Here is a 21179-nt window from a genome sequence, read left to right as displayed (position 1 = left end):
TGGAATCGCCTCAACAAGACGAATCTAATGGTAGTAAAATCGCATCTCTAGGATTAATAGTTAATAAAAAATTAAATAAAATATAAATGATACATTTTTATTTTTATATTTTACTTAATTTCTCATCAAGTATTAATCCTAGAAATGAGATTTTACTACCATTAGATTCGTCATGTTGAGACGATTCCAATGAGCTATATTTCATCCTTTTCTGATCACTGGATCAAAAGTTAGCAAACTGCCTCGATTGGCGTTATCGTATTTGGCAAAAATGCCAATCAGACACCGATTGGTGCCTAGGGTTGCTTGTCTAAACCTCTTCAAAATCCTACGATTAGTTTCATCAAAATTTTACTATAGATTTATTATAGTTTTGGCAGAGTTTCGGCAGTTTCGGCATTTATAATAAGTTTTGGCAGTTTCGCCTTTCTCCAAAGTTTCGCCAGTTTTTTAATATAACTTTAATATAGTTTCGGCAGAATTTTGCTTTTCGGCGAAACGCCATCTTGCCTAAACCCCTAGGTTTTGGCAAGCAACCTTATTGGTGCCTGATTTTTCACTTTTCGACCTGTGCATTGCAAAACGGTTTATTTAACTAAAAAGAACTATTTCGCAACAGTTTTTTAAATTGTTTTAGTAAAAACTTATGTAATATTTTAATCGTAATATCACATAAATCTTACGAAATTGTAAACTTACATAATATTTTGAAATTTTTCGAAATATTATGTCATAAACTTTCGTAAACTTACAAAATTGTAAATTTACGCAATTTTTCACTCTATAAAATTTCCTGATGAGGATTTATAAACTAAACAAAAACTTGCAGCCTCTGGACAATCTGCAATAATAGTTGAAACTCTAGGATAAAACCAGGTATTTTCATTATTTATAAGAAGGTCTATACCATTTTTTAATAAAATAATTAGTTCTAGTAAATGACGTAAAGATTTATGAAAAGTATCACAGACCAGATCTTTGTTTGCAACTTTTAAAATTGGTAAATATCCCAAAAGTTGCTTTACATCCTGTTTATTATGACGCCATATCGGGATATTACCTAATGTAATGTATATCAGATGCAATTGACTTTTTCCTAATATATCTGTAGTTGTTGCATCCGAATATAAAATAATTGATAATAATTTGGAACCAGTAGGTAAGGATTCTTGCATAGTCTTCCACTATTTTCCAGTGTTTTGCTCACTGTAAATACTTTCTCCATTATACTATAAAATAATATAAATAAATTAAAATAAATATTATTTAAATTATTGAATTAAATAATATTTGGCATTTACCTCAAAGTTTTCGTAAGATAACGCAAAATTTTGTGTTATGTCAGGAATAGCTAAAATATTTTTGATGCACTGTATTAAATTTTGATAATAAAGAAAATAATCTTTATCCTTATGTTTTGTTATGAGGACTTTACTAAATTCTAAATTAGAAAACTTCATGTTATTCATAAATGCTCGTCCCTGTTCGATATTTTTTGGTAATGATGATTCTGTAAGATTTGAATGTTTATTAAAAAAGTGTATTATTTCATTACCACCTTTATTATTTATTTTGTATTTTATTACTAATAACATTAGATCTTTATAAGCATCATTATGAAATTCTGTGCAAGTTTTGGAATTAGGATTTTCAGATTCTTCAAAAATTTCAGGCTCTTTGGAAGAATCTAATATATTTTCAAAGTTATCTTCAAGGCTCATCTCTGATATTGCACTTCTAATACTGTCAAAAGACATGTTTTGTGCATCATTATCATCATCCACCTAAAATTATAAGCTAAATAAGTTAGTATATCTGAGCTTTTTCTTAAAAGCTCCAAAAAGAATAATCTGAAATACATAATTACCTCAACTTTATCATTTTCATATTCACTATTTTGATTACTTCTTGTATCCATTTCACTGTTATATTTTTCACTATTATCGTCATCATCATCTTCTACATTTACATTTTTTAAGCATTTCTAGGCGTGTTGAGTATATCACTGGTAAAAAAATGGTCTATCCTACACATATCCTACATATATCTTACATATATCGGGTACTCAAAATGTAGAAAATCATACACAAATAATACACATATCATATACATATCGGGTACTTATATATATAGTATACCTATCAGGTACCTGATATATGTATGATATATATATTAGTACCCGATATGTGTATGATATGTGTATTATTTGTGTATGATTTTCTACATTTTGAGTACCCAATATGTGTAAGATATGTATAGGATAAATCATTTTTTTACCAGTGATATGCAAGTGTTGACTGAATATTCGCATACAAAGGGGCATTTGAAACTCATGTTGCTAATTAATGCGACAAATTTAATAAAAGCATCGATTCACTATTCAATTTATATGAGATTTCGTATGCTAACAAAATTTTGAGTAGATAAGATTACGTATTAACGAATGGCTGTAAGAATCCAGGTGGCTAATACAGCTTATTCAATCGGCTAATCATTTACAAATTTACGTATTAACGGGCTGTAAGAATTTAAGTGGTTAATACGGCTTATTCAATATGCTAATCATCCACAAATTTACGCATTACAGCTAATTTTGGGACACTTAACAAATTTAAAAGAACTTGGAAATATTCGGTAAATCATGTTATAAAATAAAAATTATATGTTAATTTTGAAGTGTTATTCTGAGAATGGTGGTATAATTTTATCTTATTTGAGCTATACTGAATATTTCCGAGTTCTTTAAAATTTGCTAAGTATTCTGTATATTATGAAATCAGCTGTAATGGGCTGTAAGAATTCGGATGGCTAATACGGCTTATTCAATTGGCTAATCATCTGAATTTCATTACTAATTTGGACAGATAACCAGCACAAATTTATGCGATAATCAGTTATAAGCGCTATCAATCTGATTAGCCAATTGTCTTTGGCAGTTTACTGGCTGCAATTTTTTTTTTGCCATGTATAAAAGCCAATATGTGCAACATATTATTTTTTTATAAATAGGTATTGATTAATACTTCAATTGTACTATATGTTTTTACGAGAGTTTTTTTAAAAATTCTCTTATGAAAGTGTTACAATTTTTTTTTGTAATATCACGATGCAAAATTTTTGCATTAGTTCATTTATTTTTCGTAATATTTTGCATTAGTTCATCCATTTTTCACAATATTTCACAAGTTTTTTTTCTTTTTTAGTATAGAATGGCGGAAATGACGTAATAACAGCTTGCCTTCTTTTTCTGAACCTCTGATTCATTTATTCCCCCCTTTTCATATTTTTAGTTCCTCATTTTCAAATTTTTGGTTCATGTCTTTCCTCTTTTTCTCATATATTTTTCTCCTTTTGTATTTCTAGTTCCTCTTCAAATTTCTAGTAATATCTTTTTCTCTTTTTCAAGTTTAGTTTATATCTCCTCCCTCACATATTATTCTGATAGCTACAAAATGTAGCGAAAAATGAAATATTGATGATAATGAAAGAATCTCAAGACGTAATACTGAGAAGAGTAGTGAAGCCGAGAAACAAATAAGATTATCAAACGATAATGTTGAAGATATATATAACATGATATATATCATATTCTTTATAAGAAATTATATAATATATAGTTATATTATATTTTATTGTTAAAGTTAATAAAAAAACAATAGAAAAACTATTAAGAACCAATTCGCAGATAATTTCTAAGCTTGAAGTTCTTAAAAAAATCTCAAAACCCGTTTCTTGGGTATAGAAAAAAAGCTCAACAATAATAACAAAAATAATAATACAATGGATCTTAGAAAGATATAAAGGTAATAAAGACGAATATTATTTAATGTAAAACTGAAATGCTAACCTCGTTTGATTAGGAGCTCGTTAAGAAGGTGTCAAAATTTTATTTGAAAATTTTGTTTATCCTTTTCAAGACTAATACAAACTCGCTACCGAAAAATATTTAAAAGATGAAAATCCAGAATTTATACGCCAGTTCAAAAAAAATCAATGGATTATTTTTTTCAAAAAAAAATTGCCTTGACTGTATGTAAGTTAAAGCAATTATGAATTTTATTAAATTTCATACTAATATTTTTTTTAATAGTTAGTACAACAACATAGAAGTATACGAGGGACATTCACATCTAGAATCAAAGATATTATGTATTCTGTTTTTGAAGCGACTGGGCATAAATTACCATCTATTAACACTCTGGCTAGTTCGTCAATGATTCAGGAATGGAAGAGTAAGTCGGAGGTGAAAAGATGTTACAACAACCTATTTAAAAGGGTTAACGATCATAGGCAATCTACGACATATATATCGCTGATAATTGGTAAGTTGTGAAAAAAAAATAAAAATCCCTCAAAAACACAAATAGCGTATGCGATTAGCATATGTGAAACGTACTTAAATCCTAATAATCAAAACATTCAAATGAGCAAAAGTATAATGAAGTCAAAGATAATCAACAACTTAGTAAGTTTTAATTTACAATTTGCAAAATGTGAATTATTTGAATTACAGTTTATTTATTTATTTATTGATTTTTAGCAAAAGTTGAAAAATAGGGATAAATTTACACATTCAGACGACGATTCTCATAATGGTAATGATGTAGATGATGGTGGTGATGGAGCAGCTAATGATGGAGCAGGTGCGGCTGATGATGGTGCGACTAACAATGGTAAGCTTAACGATGGTACGACTAATAATAATGATGGTGCAGGTGATAAGGGTATACTTTCTAGTGACTCTTATAACACAGAGGAGGAAGGTCAGTATATAAATAGTTTATTAGAGAATTATGAGTTGCATAGGAAATAAATATTATTTTTTATATATATCACACGTAATAGCATTTTTTTACTATAATAATATAGTTTTAATAAATAAAATGGTTATTAATTCTTAACAATACAGGTGTGACATAAATAAATCGTGACTGAAATTTGTATTCAATTTGTGTTCAATTTGTGTTGATAATTCTGGTAAAAAATTATTAATTTTGGCCAAATTTCGTTAAATTTGTTAAATTTGTGTTGAATTTGTGCTAGTAATTTTTATTTATCACAAAAGGATGATATTTAGTAATTGTGCATACGCCATATAGTATCGTATTTTCTGGGCAATCAAAATTAGGCTAATTCTTGCATGTGATTCAATCATGCACGCATTTTTTGTCTTATTTATTTTTGTTTCTTATTTCTTTATTCATTTGTTTAATATTTTTTAATTTTTTTGTCTTTTCTTATAATTTATTGCTTTGCAGATATAGAAATATTTGTTTATTAATACTAATTATTTTCATTTTTTTTTACCTCTTTGTTATTTTGTATCGTAGAGTTCCAATCCGTCATCTGACGGATAATCACATTTTGACAGTTGTACGCTCATTTAATTAATATAAAAGAGCATTTTTTTTTAAGAATATCCTAAGAGCATAATACAGTATATAGTTTAATAAATAAACTTTTTTTTCAAAAATGAAAGTGAGGAGAAATTAGGAACAGATTAAAATATCATCCGACGGATGAAAATTTCAATCTGACTAAGATTTCACCCCATTTATTTTATGTTCAATTAATTAAATAATGCATAGTCTGATCACCTTACATCGAATGCAGTTCCTAAATTATAAATTATGAAACATAAATGTCTCTTTCCAAAAATAAATGAGAAGAGATTGATCATCCGTCGGATGACGGATTGGAACTCTATTGTATCGTAATACTAACAATAATATTCATGTTTCCTTTATTCCTTTTTACTTGTACTTTAATACTAACGATAATATCCATGTTTCTTTTACTCCTTTTACTGTTTCTTTAACTCTTTTTACCTTAATACTAATAATAATAACAATATTTCTTTTATCTTTATATCTAATACTAACGTTACTATAGCTGTTTCTCTTCTTTTTACATCTAATAATATTGTTACTCTTTACTCTTTCTTTTTTTTACTTTTATGTATTCTGTATATATTAATAAATACTTGTAATTTTTTATGGTTTAATAAAATTATATCTAATAAAACATACATTATATAAACTTATAGTACAGAAAATAAAGTATTATTTATCAAAATATTTTGAAATATTACGAAATATTACGTTATGTAAAATTACGGAATATTACAAATCGTAAAATTATGAAGCCTTGCATATATATACAGTCAACTCCCTCTATAGTCACTCCCGTTATAGTCACATTCTACTATATAGTCACACCAGTTGAATGTTCAAAACACTTTATTATTAAAATCTATCCTATATAGTCACAATCTATCTATAGTCACTATCACACCTATCCTCAAAAATCTTATATTAAAAAGAACCGTTTATAATCACAGTTATATAAAGAATATATTAAATAACTTGGCATCTAATAATCGTACAAAGATGTATCATAGCTTGTTAGAATCGTCTCACTGAGACGAATCGAATGGTGGTAGTTTTATCCTTTTCCGACTACTGGCTGACGAGTTATTCAACAAAATGTTAAACATCGGCATTATAATATTTCTTGATTTACGTTTACTGCGCCATTTAACATTTTGCTAGATTTCTCGGTACCTAGTGATTGTAAAAAGACGATTTATAGCTCGTTGGAATCGCCTCATCGAGACGAATCGAATGGTGGTAAGCTCATCTCTCTGTGATCAATATTGACGGAGTTATTACTTAAAAACCATTTAATATTTTTTAATTTCGGAAATTGATCTAGTGATTGGATTTTGATGTATCTTATACCATTAGATTCGTTTCATCAAGACGAATCGAATGGTAGTAAGATCGTCTATCTAGGATCAATATTGGCAGAGTTATTACACAAAAACCATTAATATTTTTTTAATTTCGGAAATTAATCTAGTGATTGGATTTCGACGTATTTTATACCATTAGAACCGTCTCCTCAAGACGAATCGAATGGCGGTAAGATCATCTCTCTACGATTAATATTGGCGAAGTTACGATACAATAAAGTTTTAAGTATAATTCTGGCTAAAATTATGTTAATTTTTGGCCGGAATTATGATATACAAATATAAGAAATTTTTTATATAGTCACATCTCTTTATAATCACCAAATATGGACTGTCCCAAATGTGTGACTATAAAGAGAGTTGACTGTAGTAATATTTTGAAATATTTTAAAAAGTTACAAAATATTATGCTTACGCAAACTTGTGGCGGGTTTGAAAACTTATAAAATATTATGTAAAATTATGAAATATTGCAAACTGCAAAATTACGGAATATTACAAATCATAAAATTATGAAGCTTTGCATATCATAATATTTTAAAATATTTTAAAAAGTTACAAAATATTACGCTTACGCAAACTTGCAGTGGGTCTGGAAACTTATGAAATATTATGATGTGTAAACTTGCGCAAATTTTCGCACTATATAATTTCTGATAACTTATACAAAAAGAATAAATATTATTTTTATTTTATTTTTAGTTATTATTATTATTATATATATGTTGTGCCTCAGATCGATTCTTGCCTCAGATTGAAGCTCACGCACCTCAGATTGAGATTGTCATCTGATGCACCTCAATTGCTAATAAAAATGAGCTATAATTAAACATCAAAATTTCCAATTTTAATGTATTTTTAAGTACTAAGTAAACTTATTTATCATTATTTTAAGTATACAATCCTAAAATTTCAGATTAATTAGAATCATACTCATTAAATCTTTTCATTTGAAAAATGACTTAAAATTTAATGATTTTTCAGATAAAATACAAGTATAAACTTCAATATGAATCGGATTTACATAAAGATTTCAGGAAACATGTAACTCATTATGGCGTACAAGTTTGTTTATATTACAAAAAGTGGTTTAATTAATGAGAAAAAAAGTTTACTTATAACAGACTTTATTGAATGATTCAAATGAGATGCGTCAGGTGACAATCTCAATGTGAGGTGCGTGAGCTTCAATCTGAGGCAAGAATCGATCTGAGGCACAACATATATATGTAATAAAAATTATTATATTATCTGAATTTTATCTGAATTTATTTTACATTTTATCTGAATTTATTCTGAATTTTATAAATTAATAAATTAATTTTAATGCTGAATTTAATAATATTGGTTGATATATGTCTGATTTATATTTAAATTTTTATTCTGAATATATGAATGATAACCGTTTGAAATACAAATGAAAAATATAATTTATATTACAAATCAGATAATTTTAAGCTACAATTTAGACTAAAATTAGACATCTGATTTTAGTCTGAATTGAACTATTTTGATTAGTATAAGTGTATAATTTTATAGGTTTAATATTGTAAATTTTACCATAAATAAAATATTTTTTGTGAAATAAAAAATCAATTAATCAAAAATTAAAAATCAGACAATTAAAATTTTTATTAAGTCATATGATAGGGTTATTATAATGATAGGTCACCAAATAATGTTATTCTATTTTTAATAGTTTGGATAAAAAATTTTTCAAAATTAATCTTTAGGATTGGTATTCAACTTTGAAGCTAATTTTCTTACAATAATATAATAAAAAAAAATGTTAAAAATTAATGTTTTTTATTAAAGTTTTGAAAATTTGAAACTTTATCTATAGGATTCAATATTTAATTTCAGAGCTAATTTTTTATAATAATATAAAAAAAAATTAAAAATTAACATTTTTTATTAATTTAAAACTTTATCTATGGCTGATTTTCCTACAATAATATGTATAAAAAGAAATGTTAAATTAACATTTTTTTATTAAAGTTTTAATAATTCAAAACTTTACCTATAAGATTCAGTATTCAACTTTGGAATTGATTTTTCTAAAAAAATGTTAAAAATTAATGTTTTTATTAAAATTTTGAAAATTTAAAAAGTTATTTATGGAATTTAATATTTAACTTCAGCTACCCTTAACAAAATAATATTTATTTGAAAATTTTATATTAAGCTATCTTTTCTTACTTTTTTGACTTTAAAATACATGTAATTTTTTACAAGGAATCAAATTAGTGAAGAAAAGGTTGGTTTAATAATACAGTTTTCAATAAATCTGATTTTTGTTTTTTTAATACTTAGTTTATCTATATTAATATTGCAATATAAGTTTAATTTCAGCAGCATAAAAAGAATATTTGACATAAATTACACACTGTATTCAAATAATAAATAAGTATTTTTCAAATTTAAAATTTTTTATATATTGGACAAAATGTAAAAGTCATCTCTAATAAAAGTTTTTTAATATTTGTCTAATTTTAATAAAAATTGACTACTGAATTTGTATGTAAAATTTCATAGTAAAAATATTGTGATAATTGAATTGTAAATTTTTTTATACAGTAAATTCAATGAAAATCGAAATAATAGTGATGTATTTGGAAAATAAACGCAATGCAAATTACAAAATTACGTGACATAGATGCGATACGTGCACATGTCTGTTATATAAACGTTACAATAATTTGAACCAATAATATTTGGGGAAAAGGACCAGATGGGAAAAAAATTTTTCGCATTTTTAATTTTGGCCAAAATTATGTCCAAATTATTGATATAATATGAAATCGACTAATGAGACTATTTTGTTTACTTGCAGCTATCTGAAACTCACTTCTGTCTCAAAGCTTAACTCTTCTAACCGAATTTCATATTCTCCATCTTTTGAATTCGCATTTTCTTTCGTTTATAATCGCACTAAAGATCTTAATACTGTATCTATATAACAACTTATTTAAGTAAACATAATATTACTGATGCTCAAGGGGAGAGATACTGAAGATTCTTCTCTAGGTACAAGTAATAGTCAGGAAAAACAAACTTTGCCTATAATGCAACGCCCCATTCCTCCTGAAATACCGTGGGTCACTACGACAAATTTCCACAGCTTACCTACTCCTGCTCCTTCGCCACAATTATTCCCACCTGTAAATGCCGAAGGATTTCCACCTTCGGCTCAAGAAGAGTTTAGCCGAACAGTCAGAATGGGTTTTCAGAACATGGACAATTTGCAGAGACAACGTCTTCTTGCTGAACTTCTAAATTCTTGCAATACTGAACAGCTTGTTTTTGTGTCTAATTATATATCACCACGTTTGAAACGTGACTTTCTTAAAGACCTTCCAATAGAACTTAGTCTACATATTTTATCATTTATAAATGATCCAAAAACTCTTTCCAGAGCATCAAGTGTTTCTAAATTCTGGCGGTCTTTGTTAAATGACGAGTTTACTTGGAAGAATCTTTGTGTACGCCATCACTTTAGGAGACGCAGTTCAGCAGCACCTAAATTACCACCTTCTCCAACAAGTGAATCTCCTTCTAGAATCAATAAGTTTTCGTACAAGGATCATTTTCGAAGGCGATATATAGTCGAATCTAATTGGAAGCATGGGGGGAGAACTCTTGTTACTCACATAAGCCCTGATACTGGAGTTGTCACATCATTGCAAATGTGTCAAAGTTATATAGTAGTGGGAATGGATAATAAAAAAATTCATATATTTGATGTTTCTGATGGCAAATATATAAAAACGTTATCAGGCCATGAAGGTGGTGTGTGGGCATTGCAATATATGGACGAAGTTTTAGTTTCTGGAGGATGTGATAGGTAAGGAAAGTTACATTGTTAAACTGTTTGGCCATAGTGAATAATATCTTTATTTTAATAGAGAAGTACGGGTTTGGGACATCATTACAGCCAAATGTAAACATGTACTTCATGGCCATACGTCAACTGTACGTTCACTAAAAATGAAAGACAAGACAATTGCTGTTAGCGGTTCCCGTGATGCAACCTTGCGTGTTTGGAATATTGAAGAGGGTCTACTGCTTCACCTGCTTGCTGGGCATCAAGCGAGTGTGAGATGCATGGAAATATATGGTGATATTGTTGTTTCTGGAAGTTATGATTGCTCGGCCCGTGTAAATATATTAAGTACATATTTTTCTGATGGTCATTGATTTAATTTGTTTTAACATGATTCATTTTTTTACGTATGTAGGTGTGGGATATTGTAACCGGTGAGTGCTTACATGTTCTTCAAGGACATTATTCACAAATTTATTCCATAGCTTTTGACGGAGAAAAAATTGTTACTGGGTAAGTATTTTTATAGAATATTTATATTAATTTAAAAAATTCTAACAACACGTTTTATTTGATTCTTTCGTAGTTCTCTTGATTCTACTGCACGTGTTTGGTCACGTCAAACAGGTTTTTGTCTAGGAGTTTTACAGGGTCATACATCACTCGTTGGACAATTACAACTTCATGAATCGATCCTTGTTACTGGAGGTAGTGATGGGGCGATTCGAATTTGGGACCTAGATACAAACCGTTGCGTCCAGCACATTGCAGCCCATGACAATTCTGTTACATGTTTACAATTTGATGAAAAACGGATTGTTTCTGGTGGTAATGATGGGCATGTCAAATTATGGGATATTGAAACTGGCGATTTTATTCGAGAAATGACAAGTGCGGGAAATGCTATTTGGAGATTGGCATTCCAGGAGACAAAGGCTGTTGTTTTATTACAAAGGGAGGGAAAAACTGTGATGGAAGTTTTAGATTTCGATGCACAAGAATCATAATCATCAAGAAACGCCATTAGCAAATTAATTATTTAAATAATAGTTTATACTTAATATATTGTATTTTTATGTTTAGTAATTATAGAGTTCTGATTTTTCGGTTCATTATTTACTTTGTTTATTTCATTTAAAAATTTTACCTTCCTTCTATTACAAGGCAAAGTAAATAATCATTGATACCGGGAAAATATATGATTAAAGAGACATTTTTTTTGCATTTCAAATAAAAAAACAAAAAAAAAAAGTTATGCTTAGATAAATAATTTTCATTATTATATACTATTATATCAAAAAATGCTCTTTTAGCTAAAAGATTATTTATCTGATTCTGATTGCGATCTAAGATCTATACTGTCCAATGAATCAAGGATTCAGTAAAATTACTTCAAAATAAACTTTTACTGAACGTGTCAATCACCATTGACACGTGTTTGTGTATAGATGCCACTTGTAAAATTGTGATAGGCGAAATCATTTTTAGGATTCAAAAAAAAAAATCATTTATTCTTAGTCAATCGTTACTAAAAAATAGCTTTAGTACCATTCAAGGTTTGTGTGTTTAGTGGCCAAATTCCGAAAGTTGATCGAACTACTAAAATAATTGAATTCTCTTGCGTATGGTCATAGAAACTAAAAAAAATCGATGGCTAATCTACCACCAACTCAATATAACCGTCCTCCACCGTCTCCAAACTTTCGTCCGATGCAGAATACTGAGCCAAATCAACCAATACAAAGAGGACCTTCTCCTTACCGTCCGCAACCTCCTGGTCCTGGTGGTGCTTCTCCAAATCAACGACCCGTTACAGATCCTCGCCAACAAATATCACCTTTAGGGCGTCCTTATACGCCTCCCGGTCCACCTAACTCTCAAACGCGACCGCCTCCACCGGGTGTTAGCCCATCGCCCCCATTGCCTGCCAGTTTTCGACCACAACCTCCTCCAAGTAATGTCCCCCCTTCTGGTGCCGCTCCAGTCAATTTTTCGCAAGGAATAGCCAGTCAAATAAGACCACCAATGTCGCCGGGCTATAGACCTGTTCAAATACAACCATCGACACCTGGACATTTACCGTCTTATCCAGTTCAACAGACTTCAGGTTCCGGTTATCAAGTAGCGCAGTCGAATTCTGCCTCTCCTCCTCCAACTGAAAGTCCAGTGTCACCTACAGGAAATCGTGCAACATCGCCGCCAGTTGGAACTCATAAATCAAAGCGTTTATATCCTAAGCAAATAAATGAAGCTTACACGGAAACTAACACATATCAAACTTTTACACCAGCAGCGGCTTCTAATATAACCGGTCAGCAACCATTACACCCACAACATCAACAGCCTCAGTACTTTACTCCTGCTGGAGATCAAAATTATACATCCATGGCACCATCCGTACCTTCACCGTATAACCAGCAATACACGCAGCCACAACAGTCGCCAATGACTGCGTTGACGAATCAATTTAGTAATATGGGTGTCGCAGGACCTTCCCAGGTACATTTTATTTTCGTGACGTATCAATTAAGTTCAAAGTTTAACGTCTCTTTTTTTTAAAAGGCACATTTGATTTCCGTTAATTTGATTGGTATGCCACCGAATGTCAAAGATCTAGATGATCCACCGCCAACGATAAATTTGCCACCTAACGTAAGTTATTATTAATTAGATTTCGATTTCATTCAAAAAACGATATAGCAACAGGTGGTGTTGAACATCATGATGTTCACCACCTTTTTCTGATTTAAGACGTCTGTAACTCCTTCGGACAAAGCGAATTGTGATCCATCCTATAAGCGATCCACTCTCAACGCCATTCCCGCCACGTCATCACTATTATCTAAATCTCGACTTCCTCTTGGCTTAATTATTACTCCTTATAGAAGTCTGAAAGAGGGTGACGTAAGTAATTAAGTTTATTCGAATGTAACTATTGATTTATAAAAATAATAATAAACATTAAATCAAAATTCCTTATTACAGGATCCGGTTCCTGTTATCACGGATACTGTCATAGCAAGATGCCGTAGATGTAGGACATATATTAATCCATTCGTTACTTTTGCAGAAGGTGGACAAAAATGGAGGTGTAATATGTGTTTTCTGTTAAATGATGGTAAGAATGTTAATACGGAATGTTAGTTATTAATAAAAATTATTACTTATTTTTTAATTTACCACTTACCATATTACAAAGTTCCACCTCAATTTGACTGGGACATACAAACAAATCAACAAGTAGACAGATGGAAACGTGCCGAATTAAATCACGGTGTCGTAGAATTCGTGGCGCCAACAGAATATATGGTATATTATAGGAATTAGTTATTGTTTATCCTTTTAATAGTTTTATGAGGATAACTTTAATATTATAATTCTTAAGGTGCGTCCGCCTCAACCTCCAGTTTATTTATTTGTAATTGACGTTTCATATCCTGCAGTGCAATCGGGTAAGTGTCAATCTAATAAGTCTGATTTACGTATTTATTGAGAATTTACAAGCGTTCAAAATTTATTTGGATTATTTGTAATCTATTTACTGTTTGATTTAAATTTCAATCTTTGATGAGAGAGAGGTTATGTTGTTTTAAAATTCTTCCAATGTGTACTTTACGTGTTGAAGTTGAGGTTTGCGTATTAGCACTACACGGGTTTAAGTTTGCAAACTCAATTTATACACTCAATTATATTATTCTATATGTAACTTAAAAAATTTCACCTAAGAAATTATTTTTATCACGTATTACTTATTTGTTATAAAGGTGCAGTTGCAACAGCCGCAAGAACCATTTTGGAGTCATTGGATCGGATACCTAATGAAGAAAATCGTACAAAGATCGGCTTTATTACAGTGGATACTTCATTACATTTTTATAGCCTCAATGTTCGTTGAAGTTCATCTTATCATCGTTCATAATTTTAGTAACATGATAATTAATCCTACGCCAACTTTCCATTTTAAAGTCTAGTGCATCAGCGCCACAAATGCTTGTTGTATCTGATCTTGAGGATGTATTTCTTCCACAACCAGATGATTTATTGGTAAATTTGACGGAATCTCGGTCAGTTGTTGAGTCTTTACTTAGGAGTCTTGGTGATATGTTCAAAGACACTCAGATTGTTGGCAATGCTTTAGGTTCTGCTCTTTTAGCCGGTTTTAAACTAATTGTTTGTATATAATAATTTCTTTTTACTGTTGATTTATCCTTTTTTTTTATTTTGTTGTTATTTTAATTACAAACTATTATCTAAATTTAGTCTCCAATTGGAGGAAAAATTGTAGTATTACAATCTAGTTTACCGAATATTAATCCTGGAGCTCTAAAACCACGCGAAGACCCTAAAGCATTGGGTACTCCTAAAGTAAATAATCAAATTAACTACCTGTAATTAATTTAATCAATTGGGTTATTATTTAACTTTGACATTACTTTATATAGGAATCTGTATTATTACAATCTGCGGATCCCTTTTATAAAAAATTTGCGGTTGACTGTTCTCGGTCTCAAGTCTGTGTGGATATGTTTTTACTCGGTTCACAATATTCAGATGTAGCCACGCTAGGTATTCTATCATTCCATTCTACAATAGATTTCCATTTTGACATAAACTTTTATATATTTACATATAATTCTCATAAACCAAGGTTGCTGTCCACGATATACGGGAGGGCAAACATATTTTTACCCTGCATTCAACGCAGGAAGATCAGAGGATGCACTCAAATTTGCACATGAATTTGCTGAATTTTTAGCAAGTCCTGTTGCACTGGAAGCTGTTATGAGAGTACGAGCTTCAAAGGGTAAATTAATTAGCAGGTTATTCTTTTTTATTTTTTTTTATTCATATATAACATACAAATATTTTATTTACATAGGCATACGTATGACTGCTTTCCATGGTAATTTTTTTGTTCGTCAAACGGATCTTCTGGCTTTGCCTAATGTTTCAAGGGATCACTCATATACAATTGAAGTGGGTATAGAAGAAAATATAACCACTCCGACAGTATGCTTTCAGACTGCTCTTTTACATACAACTTGTTTTGGTTTGTAAATTTTTTTATTTGCTAGTAATACTTTGCTTACGTTTGAGTTTATTAATAATATCCTTAAAATTACTAGGTGAACGTCGAATTAGAGTTCTTACGCTCGCATTACCAGTAACGAATAGTATTAGTGAGGTTTTTACTTCCGCTGATCAAATTGCCATAACTACATTACTAGCAAATAAAGGTATGTTAAATCATATATATTGAGTTTAATTAATAATAAATATTAATTCATTTTTATTTATCTAATAATAGCGGTTGAACGATCATTATCCTCAAAATTGGAAGATGCTCGAGATGCATTAACTAATAAAATGATTGATATTCTTGGTGTATACAAGTCGGCTCTCACAGGTTCTCAGTCGGGAGCCTCGCCGCAATTGCAAATTTGTGATAATCTCAAATTATTACCCTTGTTATCACTTGGGCTGCTAAAGCATGTATGTATTTTTTTGCGCCCAGACTAAATTTATTACATTTTTATACTAAAAATATATGATTATAATAGGTTGGTCTTCGTACGAGTTCGCAAATTCCAACAGATTTGCGTTCGTATGCTATGTGTTTATTGACGACGATGCCTTCTCAGCTATTAATTCCTTATTTACACCCACGATTCTATTCGCTACATAATTTGTCGCAGGAAGTAAGCGTCCTTATATTCTAAAGTTTTATAGATAAAATGAATTTTTTAATAAATTTCTGTTTTTTCATAAAGGCTGGAACGTATGGATCTGAAGGTACAATAATGCCCGAGTCACTTAACTTGAGTAGTGAAAAATTAGAACGGCATGGGGCATATTTATTAGAAGACGGTCAAAATATTTTTATTTGGATTGGTAGACAAGTATCACCTCAATTGTGTATAGATTTATTAGATGTTCGATCATATGAAGAAATTCGTGCTGGAAAGGTATATAATATTTAAACTATAATAAAGATATTTCCTATATTAACGTTTTGATTTCGGATTTAATAAAGGTCTCTTTACCACAACTTGATAATGCATTCTCACAACGGGTGAATGCAATAATCGGTAAAACTAGAGAAATGCGACGTGGCGTTTATTATCCTCATCTTTATATAGTTAAGGAAGACGGCGATCCATCATTACGATTGTGGTTTTTGTCACATATTATAGAGGACCGCACAGATACGGTCAAGAGTTATCATCAATGGTTAGCTCATTTAAAAGATAAGGTAAATATATATTTTTTTTATTGTAAATTATATTTATTTATTAATAATTTAACATGGTCTAACAACCATTTTTTGCGGTGATGCCATAATGATTAGGTTAATTCTGGTTCATTTTAATTAAAAAAAGTTAGTATTTTATTATTAAAAGGTAAAACAGGTTTTGCCATCTGGATGATATTTATATTACTAGATTGGACATTATACGATTATTTTAGACTTAGCTTTGTGATCAAATGTTTGGAATTATTTATTATCATTTGAAATCGAAAGTTTGTTTGGTGTAAATATTTTTGTAAGTGATAATTCATGGTTGGTTTGCTTAATAATTGTCGTGATAAACAAATATTAAGATTTAATAATCTATTTTTTTTGATACATACTTAAATTACATGATTTTTTTCAAAGTGATTTACTTTGATAAATTGGCTAAAATTTCACTTTTTTTACTTAAAAAATGCAGAATTCAGTTTATAAAAAAATGGTTATAAATAAAAAATATCTAATATTATATTATATCCTTTTGTAATCTTAATATAAGATGTTTTAAGTATTTTTATCCTGGCTAATTAGGAATAAGTAAAATTTTGCTAGATAAATGATCGGCTGATAGGCCGATCATGTTTCGATTTTTTACTTTTCCAATTAGCCAGGAAATAACTGGTTTATCCCCTGCCATTTACACAATAGTAAGTGTTTCATAGTATATCGTAAGTATAAATATAGTATATTTTATTGTTAAATGGCATTTTAAAAGATTTTAAAAAAATAATTAAATTTTAAAAAACTTTGGAACTATTACTATCACGCTTGAAAATAATATTAAGATTACAAATAAATTTAAGAAAGTTTTTCTCATTTGGAAAATGCAAATCTTTCTGAATTACTCAAATTTTCAAATCAATCCATTATAGATATAATTAATACTCAATAGTTAATTTTTACTGCAAAATTTCCTAGAAATGGATAAATAAATACATATAAATTTGCTATCCAGTAGGTATAACTACATTTGCATAATTGTGTAAATGGTACCAATCAGAGGATAATACCAACTCAAATTACTACAGTAGATATAACCAAGATTTTTTGGTCATTATCTGTTATATCAAATATTTGATAAATCAAATGTTTCAGTTAACCTCCTATATAATCACACCTTTTGGAAAAAATACTATATAGTATAACTAAAGGGAAGTAACTTGGGCCAATATAATAAATATGCTTATAAAGAGAGATGTGACTATATCTAGCAAAACTAAATTAATTCTGGTTGAAATTAGAATGGTATATTGGATTTATTGTAAATAAATAAATAACTAATTATCTTTTTTTTTTTTTTTTGCTGCAGTACATTTAAACCTTTATTAATTGTAATTGTAATACATCATACATGAAAAAACAAACTGAAAAGTACTATCTAATATTCATAAGTTTTAAACCACTCATCATCCTAAAAATGGTGTATCTGATTTTAGTATAGTATAATTTTGTAAAATAGTATGTATGTTGCATTTTTTGTTAGTATGTATGATTTTAAATCATACATACTACTTTGATTGTTAAATATAGAAAAATTGTACATATGTAGTGAAAAAAAAATCATATAAATCATACTTTTTTACCAGCCTCGTCATATACTTTTTCGATAGTGCTCGCTTTCTTTAAAATATAAAAACAAAAATTTAAATAAATATTTTTATTTGCTATACACTTACATTAGCATGTCATTACTTATGTGCATTTATCTTTAAATAAATAAATTATAAACACAACAATATTTAACTGTTAAGCTTTTTCATGTTCTTTATTAAATTTTAAATTTTTTAAATTTTTAATTTTCTTGCAGAACTTAAATGAAAAAAATTGAAGCTGCAAAATACTAAATTAACTATTCCTTAAACGGTAATGCAGGCAAATTTACCTGCAATTTTTAAAAAAAATAACATCGGCTATATAAAACTTTTTTAATAAAAGCCGGAATTTTATAAAATTTTACCACATTATTAATCAACATATGGCCGTTATATATATAGTTAAAAATCTGGCTGTTCAGCAAAATTAAGCTGAAAATTAATTTGTAAAAATGCTGATCAAAACCTCAGAATTTCAGAGTTTTTGGAGTTTTGCATTTTTTTTATTTCTAACATTATATTTACTTATTTTTTTTTATTTTTACCATGGATACTATTAAATATGATGAGCAAGATTTGTTTATTGTTGATTTTGCAAGAAATATTCACAATATTACTGATGAAAATGATAATGATATCAAAAATTCTGATAATTTTGAAGAAATTCATGAAGAGAATATCCAAGGCAGAGGTAGTAATAGAGGTAGAGGAAGAGAAAGAGGAAGAGAAAGAGGTAGAGATAGAGGTAGAAATAATAATAGTGAAAGAGATAATAATAATGATGAACAAATTGCGCAACTTCCACCACCACCTTCTTTTAATGCTTTTTAACATATTAGACTTTACATAAATTTAAAATAAATTTATCTAGAGATTTCTCCTTTTACCATCACCTCATTCTATATTTTCTCTTTTTTTTTCTCTTGAACAAATAGAAATAATTGTTAAAAATACAAATAAATATGCATTTGTAAAGAATGCAGGAGAAGGGCGTGATTGGAAAGAATTAACAATGAAAGAATTTAAAATTTGGCTAGCAATATTAATATATGCTGGTATTTTTAAATTATCTAGTATCTGAGATTATTGGAATAAGGATAGTAAATTTCCTGAGTATAAAATTACTACTTTTATGTCTTTAATCGTTTTGAACGGTATTTTAATTTTATTAATTATTTTAATAATTTTATTAAATTAATTAAATTTTATTAAAACTGTTTATTGATATATTTAGATTAAACATTTCATACACATTTCAGATTGTACTATTCTGCCTGAGTTTTGGTATTCAAAGGTAGATCCTTTAGCAACTCATATCCGAACAGTTTCCAAAACAATTTGTATACCATCATCAAATATTTCTATTGATGAGATGATTGCAAGATTTTCTGGAAAAAGTGCTCATACTGTAAGAATTAAAAACAAATCTACTCCAGAAGGTTACAAGATTCTTTCTCTTTGTGATGCTGGCTATACATACACTTTTATTTTTACCTTCAGAATTCAAACCCACCCAGAAATTCAGCAAGTATCAGATTTAAGTAAAGTAGGAAATGAAGTATATCACCTTATATCTCAATTACCAATAGAAGATAAATCATTCAATATCTATATGGATAATTATTTTTCTAGTATTAAACTTTTTAAATATTTGCGTGAAAAAAAAATAGGAGCATGTGGAACTGTTTATACAAATAGTGCTAATTTCCCAAAGGTTTTTAAAGCAAATAAAAAACTAGATTAAGACACACTTTTGGGGTGGTTGTTGACAATGTATTAGCTATTTTGTGGATGGATAATGGCCCAGTGACGATGCTTTCTACTATTCATCAGATTAATAATGAAAATGAAAATCAAATAGAAAGAGTACGACATCGACCACGACAGACAAGCACAAATGCAGCTAAAGTCTGAGCAATTTTTGGAACTTTAAGCAAAAAAACTTTACTAATTCCTGTTATAATTGATGACTATAACCACTTCATAGGTAGAGTTGATATTTCTGATCAATTACGAGGGTATTACGGGACTCAGCTACCAGTACGAAGGACATGGATGCCACTGTTTTTTTGGCTTTTAGATACTGCATTAGTTAATTCATATTTAATATTAAAAAAAGTTAATACAAATATTAATCATAAGGATTTTAGATTACAAATAGTATGGGATTTAATTGAAGAAAGTTTAAAAGAAAGTGAAAAAAAACCACATACACGAAACCAAGTTGATAAATTAACAAATCAATTTAAGTTTATTTATATTGATCCTCAGCAATATGTTACAGCAAAATATGAGCTTCCTATAATAAGATTATTTCCAGAAGGTCATTATCCTGAATGGAGAGAAACAAGAAGTAGTTGTGTATGGTGTAAATATTTAATAAAAAAAATCAAGAAAAAGCAGCAAAAAATCCACTTCAATCATAATTATATTGCATAAAATGTGATTTAGCCTTATGTTGTAATAAGGAAAGAAGTAATTGTTTTAAAGATTTTCATACATATAAGGAAGATGATAATTAAAAACAAAGTTTAGTTTTTATTTTTTCCATTTAAAGTTAGTTAATTTTCATAACATTTACATTGCACTTTTTTTATGTATTTTATGAAAATTATTCTTTTTTTAAGCTATTATGTAATTTCAAAATCTTATTTTTAAATCTTAAAAACTCAAATAATAAAAATTATTTCTCATAAACTACTCTGCATTTTATTATTA

At 28.8% G+C, this 21179-nt stretch overlaps 6 protein-coding genes across 7 annotated transcripts; 5 read left to right on the top strand and 1 right to left on the bottom strand.

The window, feature by feature from the left end:
- Positions 1 to 1184: 1184 nt before the first annotated feature.
- Positions 1185 to 1918, bottom strand: OCT59_018176 (uncharacterized protein; the record flags this gene model as incomplete). Its single annotated transcript, XM_066148585.1, has 3 exons — positions 1185 to 1229; positions 1302 to 1784; positions 1868 to 1918. The coding sequence occupies 3 exons, from the start codon at positions 1916 to 1918 to the stop codon at positions 1185 to 1187; spliced, it is 579 nt and encodes a 192-aa protein (XP_066004500.1).
- Positions 1919 to 3993: 2075 nt separating this feature from the next.
- On the top strand, positions 3994 to 4813 carry OCT59_018175 (uncharacterized protein; the record flags this gene model as incomplete). The annotated part of the gene is made up of 4 exons (XM_066148584.1): positions 3994 to 4029; positions 4091 to 4232; positions 4368 to 4465; positions 4541 to 4813. 4 exons carry the CDS (start codon positions 3994 to 3996, stop codon positions 4811 to 4813), a joined length of 549 nt encoding a protein of 182 aa, XP_066004499.1.
- A 4752-nt stretch (positions 4814 to 9565) lies between these two features.
- Positions 9566 to 11837, top strand: OCT59_018174 (uncharacterized protein). Its single transcript, XM_025317966.2, has 4 exons — positions 9566 to 10598; positions 10660 to 10912; positions 10993 to 11090; positions 11164 to 11837. The coding sequence occupies exons 1-4, from the start codon at positions 9745 to 9747 to the stop codon at positions 11582 to 11584; spliced, it is 1626 nt and encodes a 541-aa protein (XP_025177101.1). The 5' UTR covers positions 9566 to 9744; the 3' UTR covers positions 11585 to 11837.
- Positions 11838 to 12227: 390 nt separating this feature from the next.
- OCT59_018173 (COPII subunit) lies at positions 12228 to 16947 on the top strand (the record flags this gene model as incomplete). The annotated part of the gene is made up of 18 exons (XM_025317967.2): positions 12228 to 13076; positions 13140 to 13229; positions 13329 to 13481; positions 13563 to 13695; positions 13777 to 13886; positions 13963 to 14029; positions 14342 to 14463; positions 14544 to 14747; positions 14838 to 14942; positions 15020 to 15143; positions 15226 to 15381; positions 15457 to 15627; positions 15704 to 15814; positions 15886 to 16070; positions 16139 to 16276; positions 16349 to 16543; positions 16612 to 16830; positions 16927 to 16947. 18 exons carry the CDS (start codon positions 12228 to 12230, stop codon positions 16945 to 16947), a joined length of 3153 nt encoding a protein of 1050 aa, XP_025177102.1.
- Positions 16948 to 19007: 2060 nt separating this feature from the next.
- On the top strand, positions 19008 to 19292 carry OCT59_018172 (uncharacterized protein; the record flags this gene model as incomplete). Its single annotated transcript, XM_066148583.1, has 1 exon — positions 19008 to 19292. The coding sequence occupies one exon, from the start codon at positions 19008 to 19010 to the stop codon at positions 19290 to 19292; it is 285 nt and encodes a 94-aa protein (XP_066004498.1).
- Positions 19293 to 19473: 181 nt separating this feature from the next.
- On the top strand, positions 19474 to 20983 carry OCT59_018171 (uncharacterized protein; the record flags this gene model as incomplete). 2 transcript variants are annotated; one of them, XM_066148581.1, is made up of 5 exons in its annotated part: positions 19474 to 19516; positions 19721 to 20175; positions 20323 to 20369; positions 20453 to 20829; positions 20913 to 20983. In XM_066148581.1, 5 exons carry the CDS (start codon positions 19474 to 19476, stop codon positions 20981 to 20983), a joined length of 993 nt encoding a protein of 330 aa, XP_066004496.1. The 2 variants fall into 2 exon arrangements, with proteins under 2 accessions (XP_066004496.1, XP_066004497.1); XM_066148582.1 differs by lacking the exons at positions 20453 to 20829; positions 20913 to 20983 and having other exon boundaries at positions 20295 to 20375.
- Between the last annotated feature and the right edge of the window lie 196 nt (positions 20984 to 21179).

The sequence above is a fragment of the Rhizophagus irregularis genome, chromosome 27 (assembly GCF_026210795.1).
Source record: "Rhizophagus irregularis chromosome 27, complete sequence".
Taxonomy (NCBI): domain Eukaryota; kingdom Fungi; phylum Glomeromycota; class Glomeromycetes; order Glomerales; family Glomeraceae; genus Rhizophagus; species Rhizophagus irregularis.
Note: the sequence above shows the minus strand (reverse complement) of the source record. Positions and strands in the feature narration are given on the sequence as shown.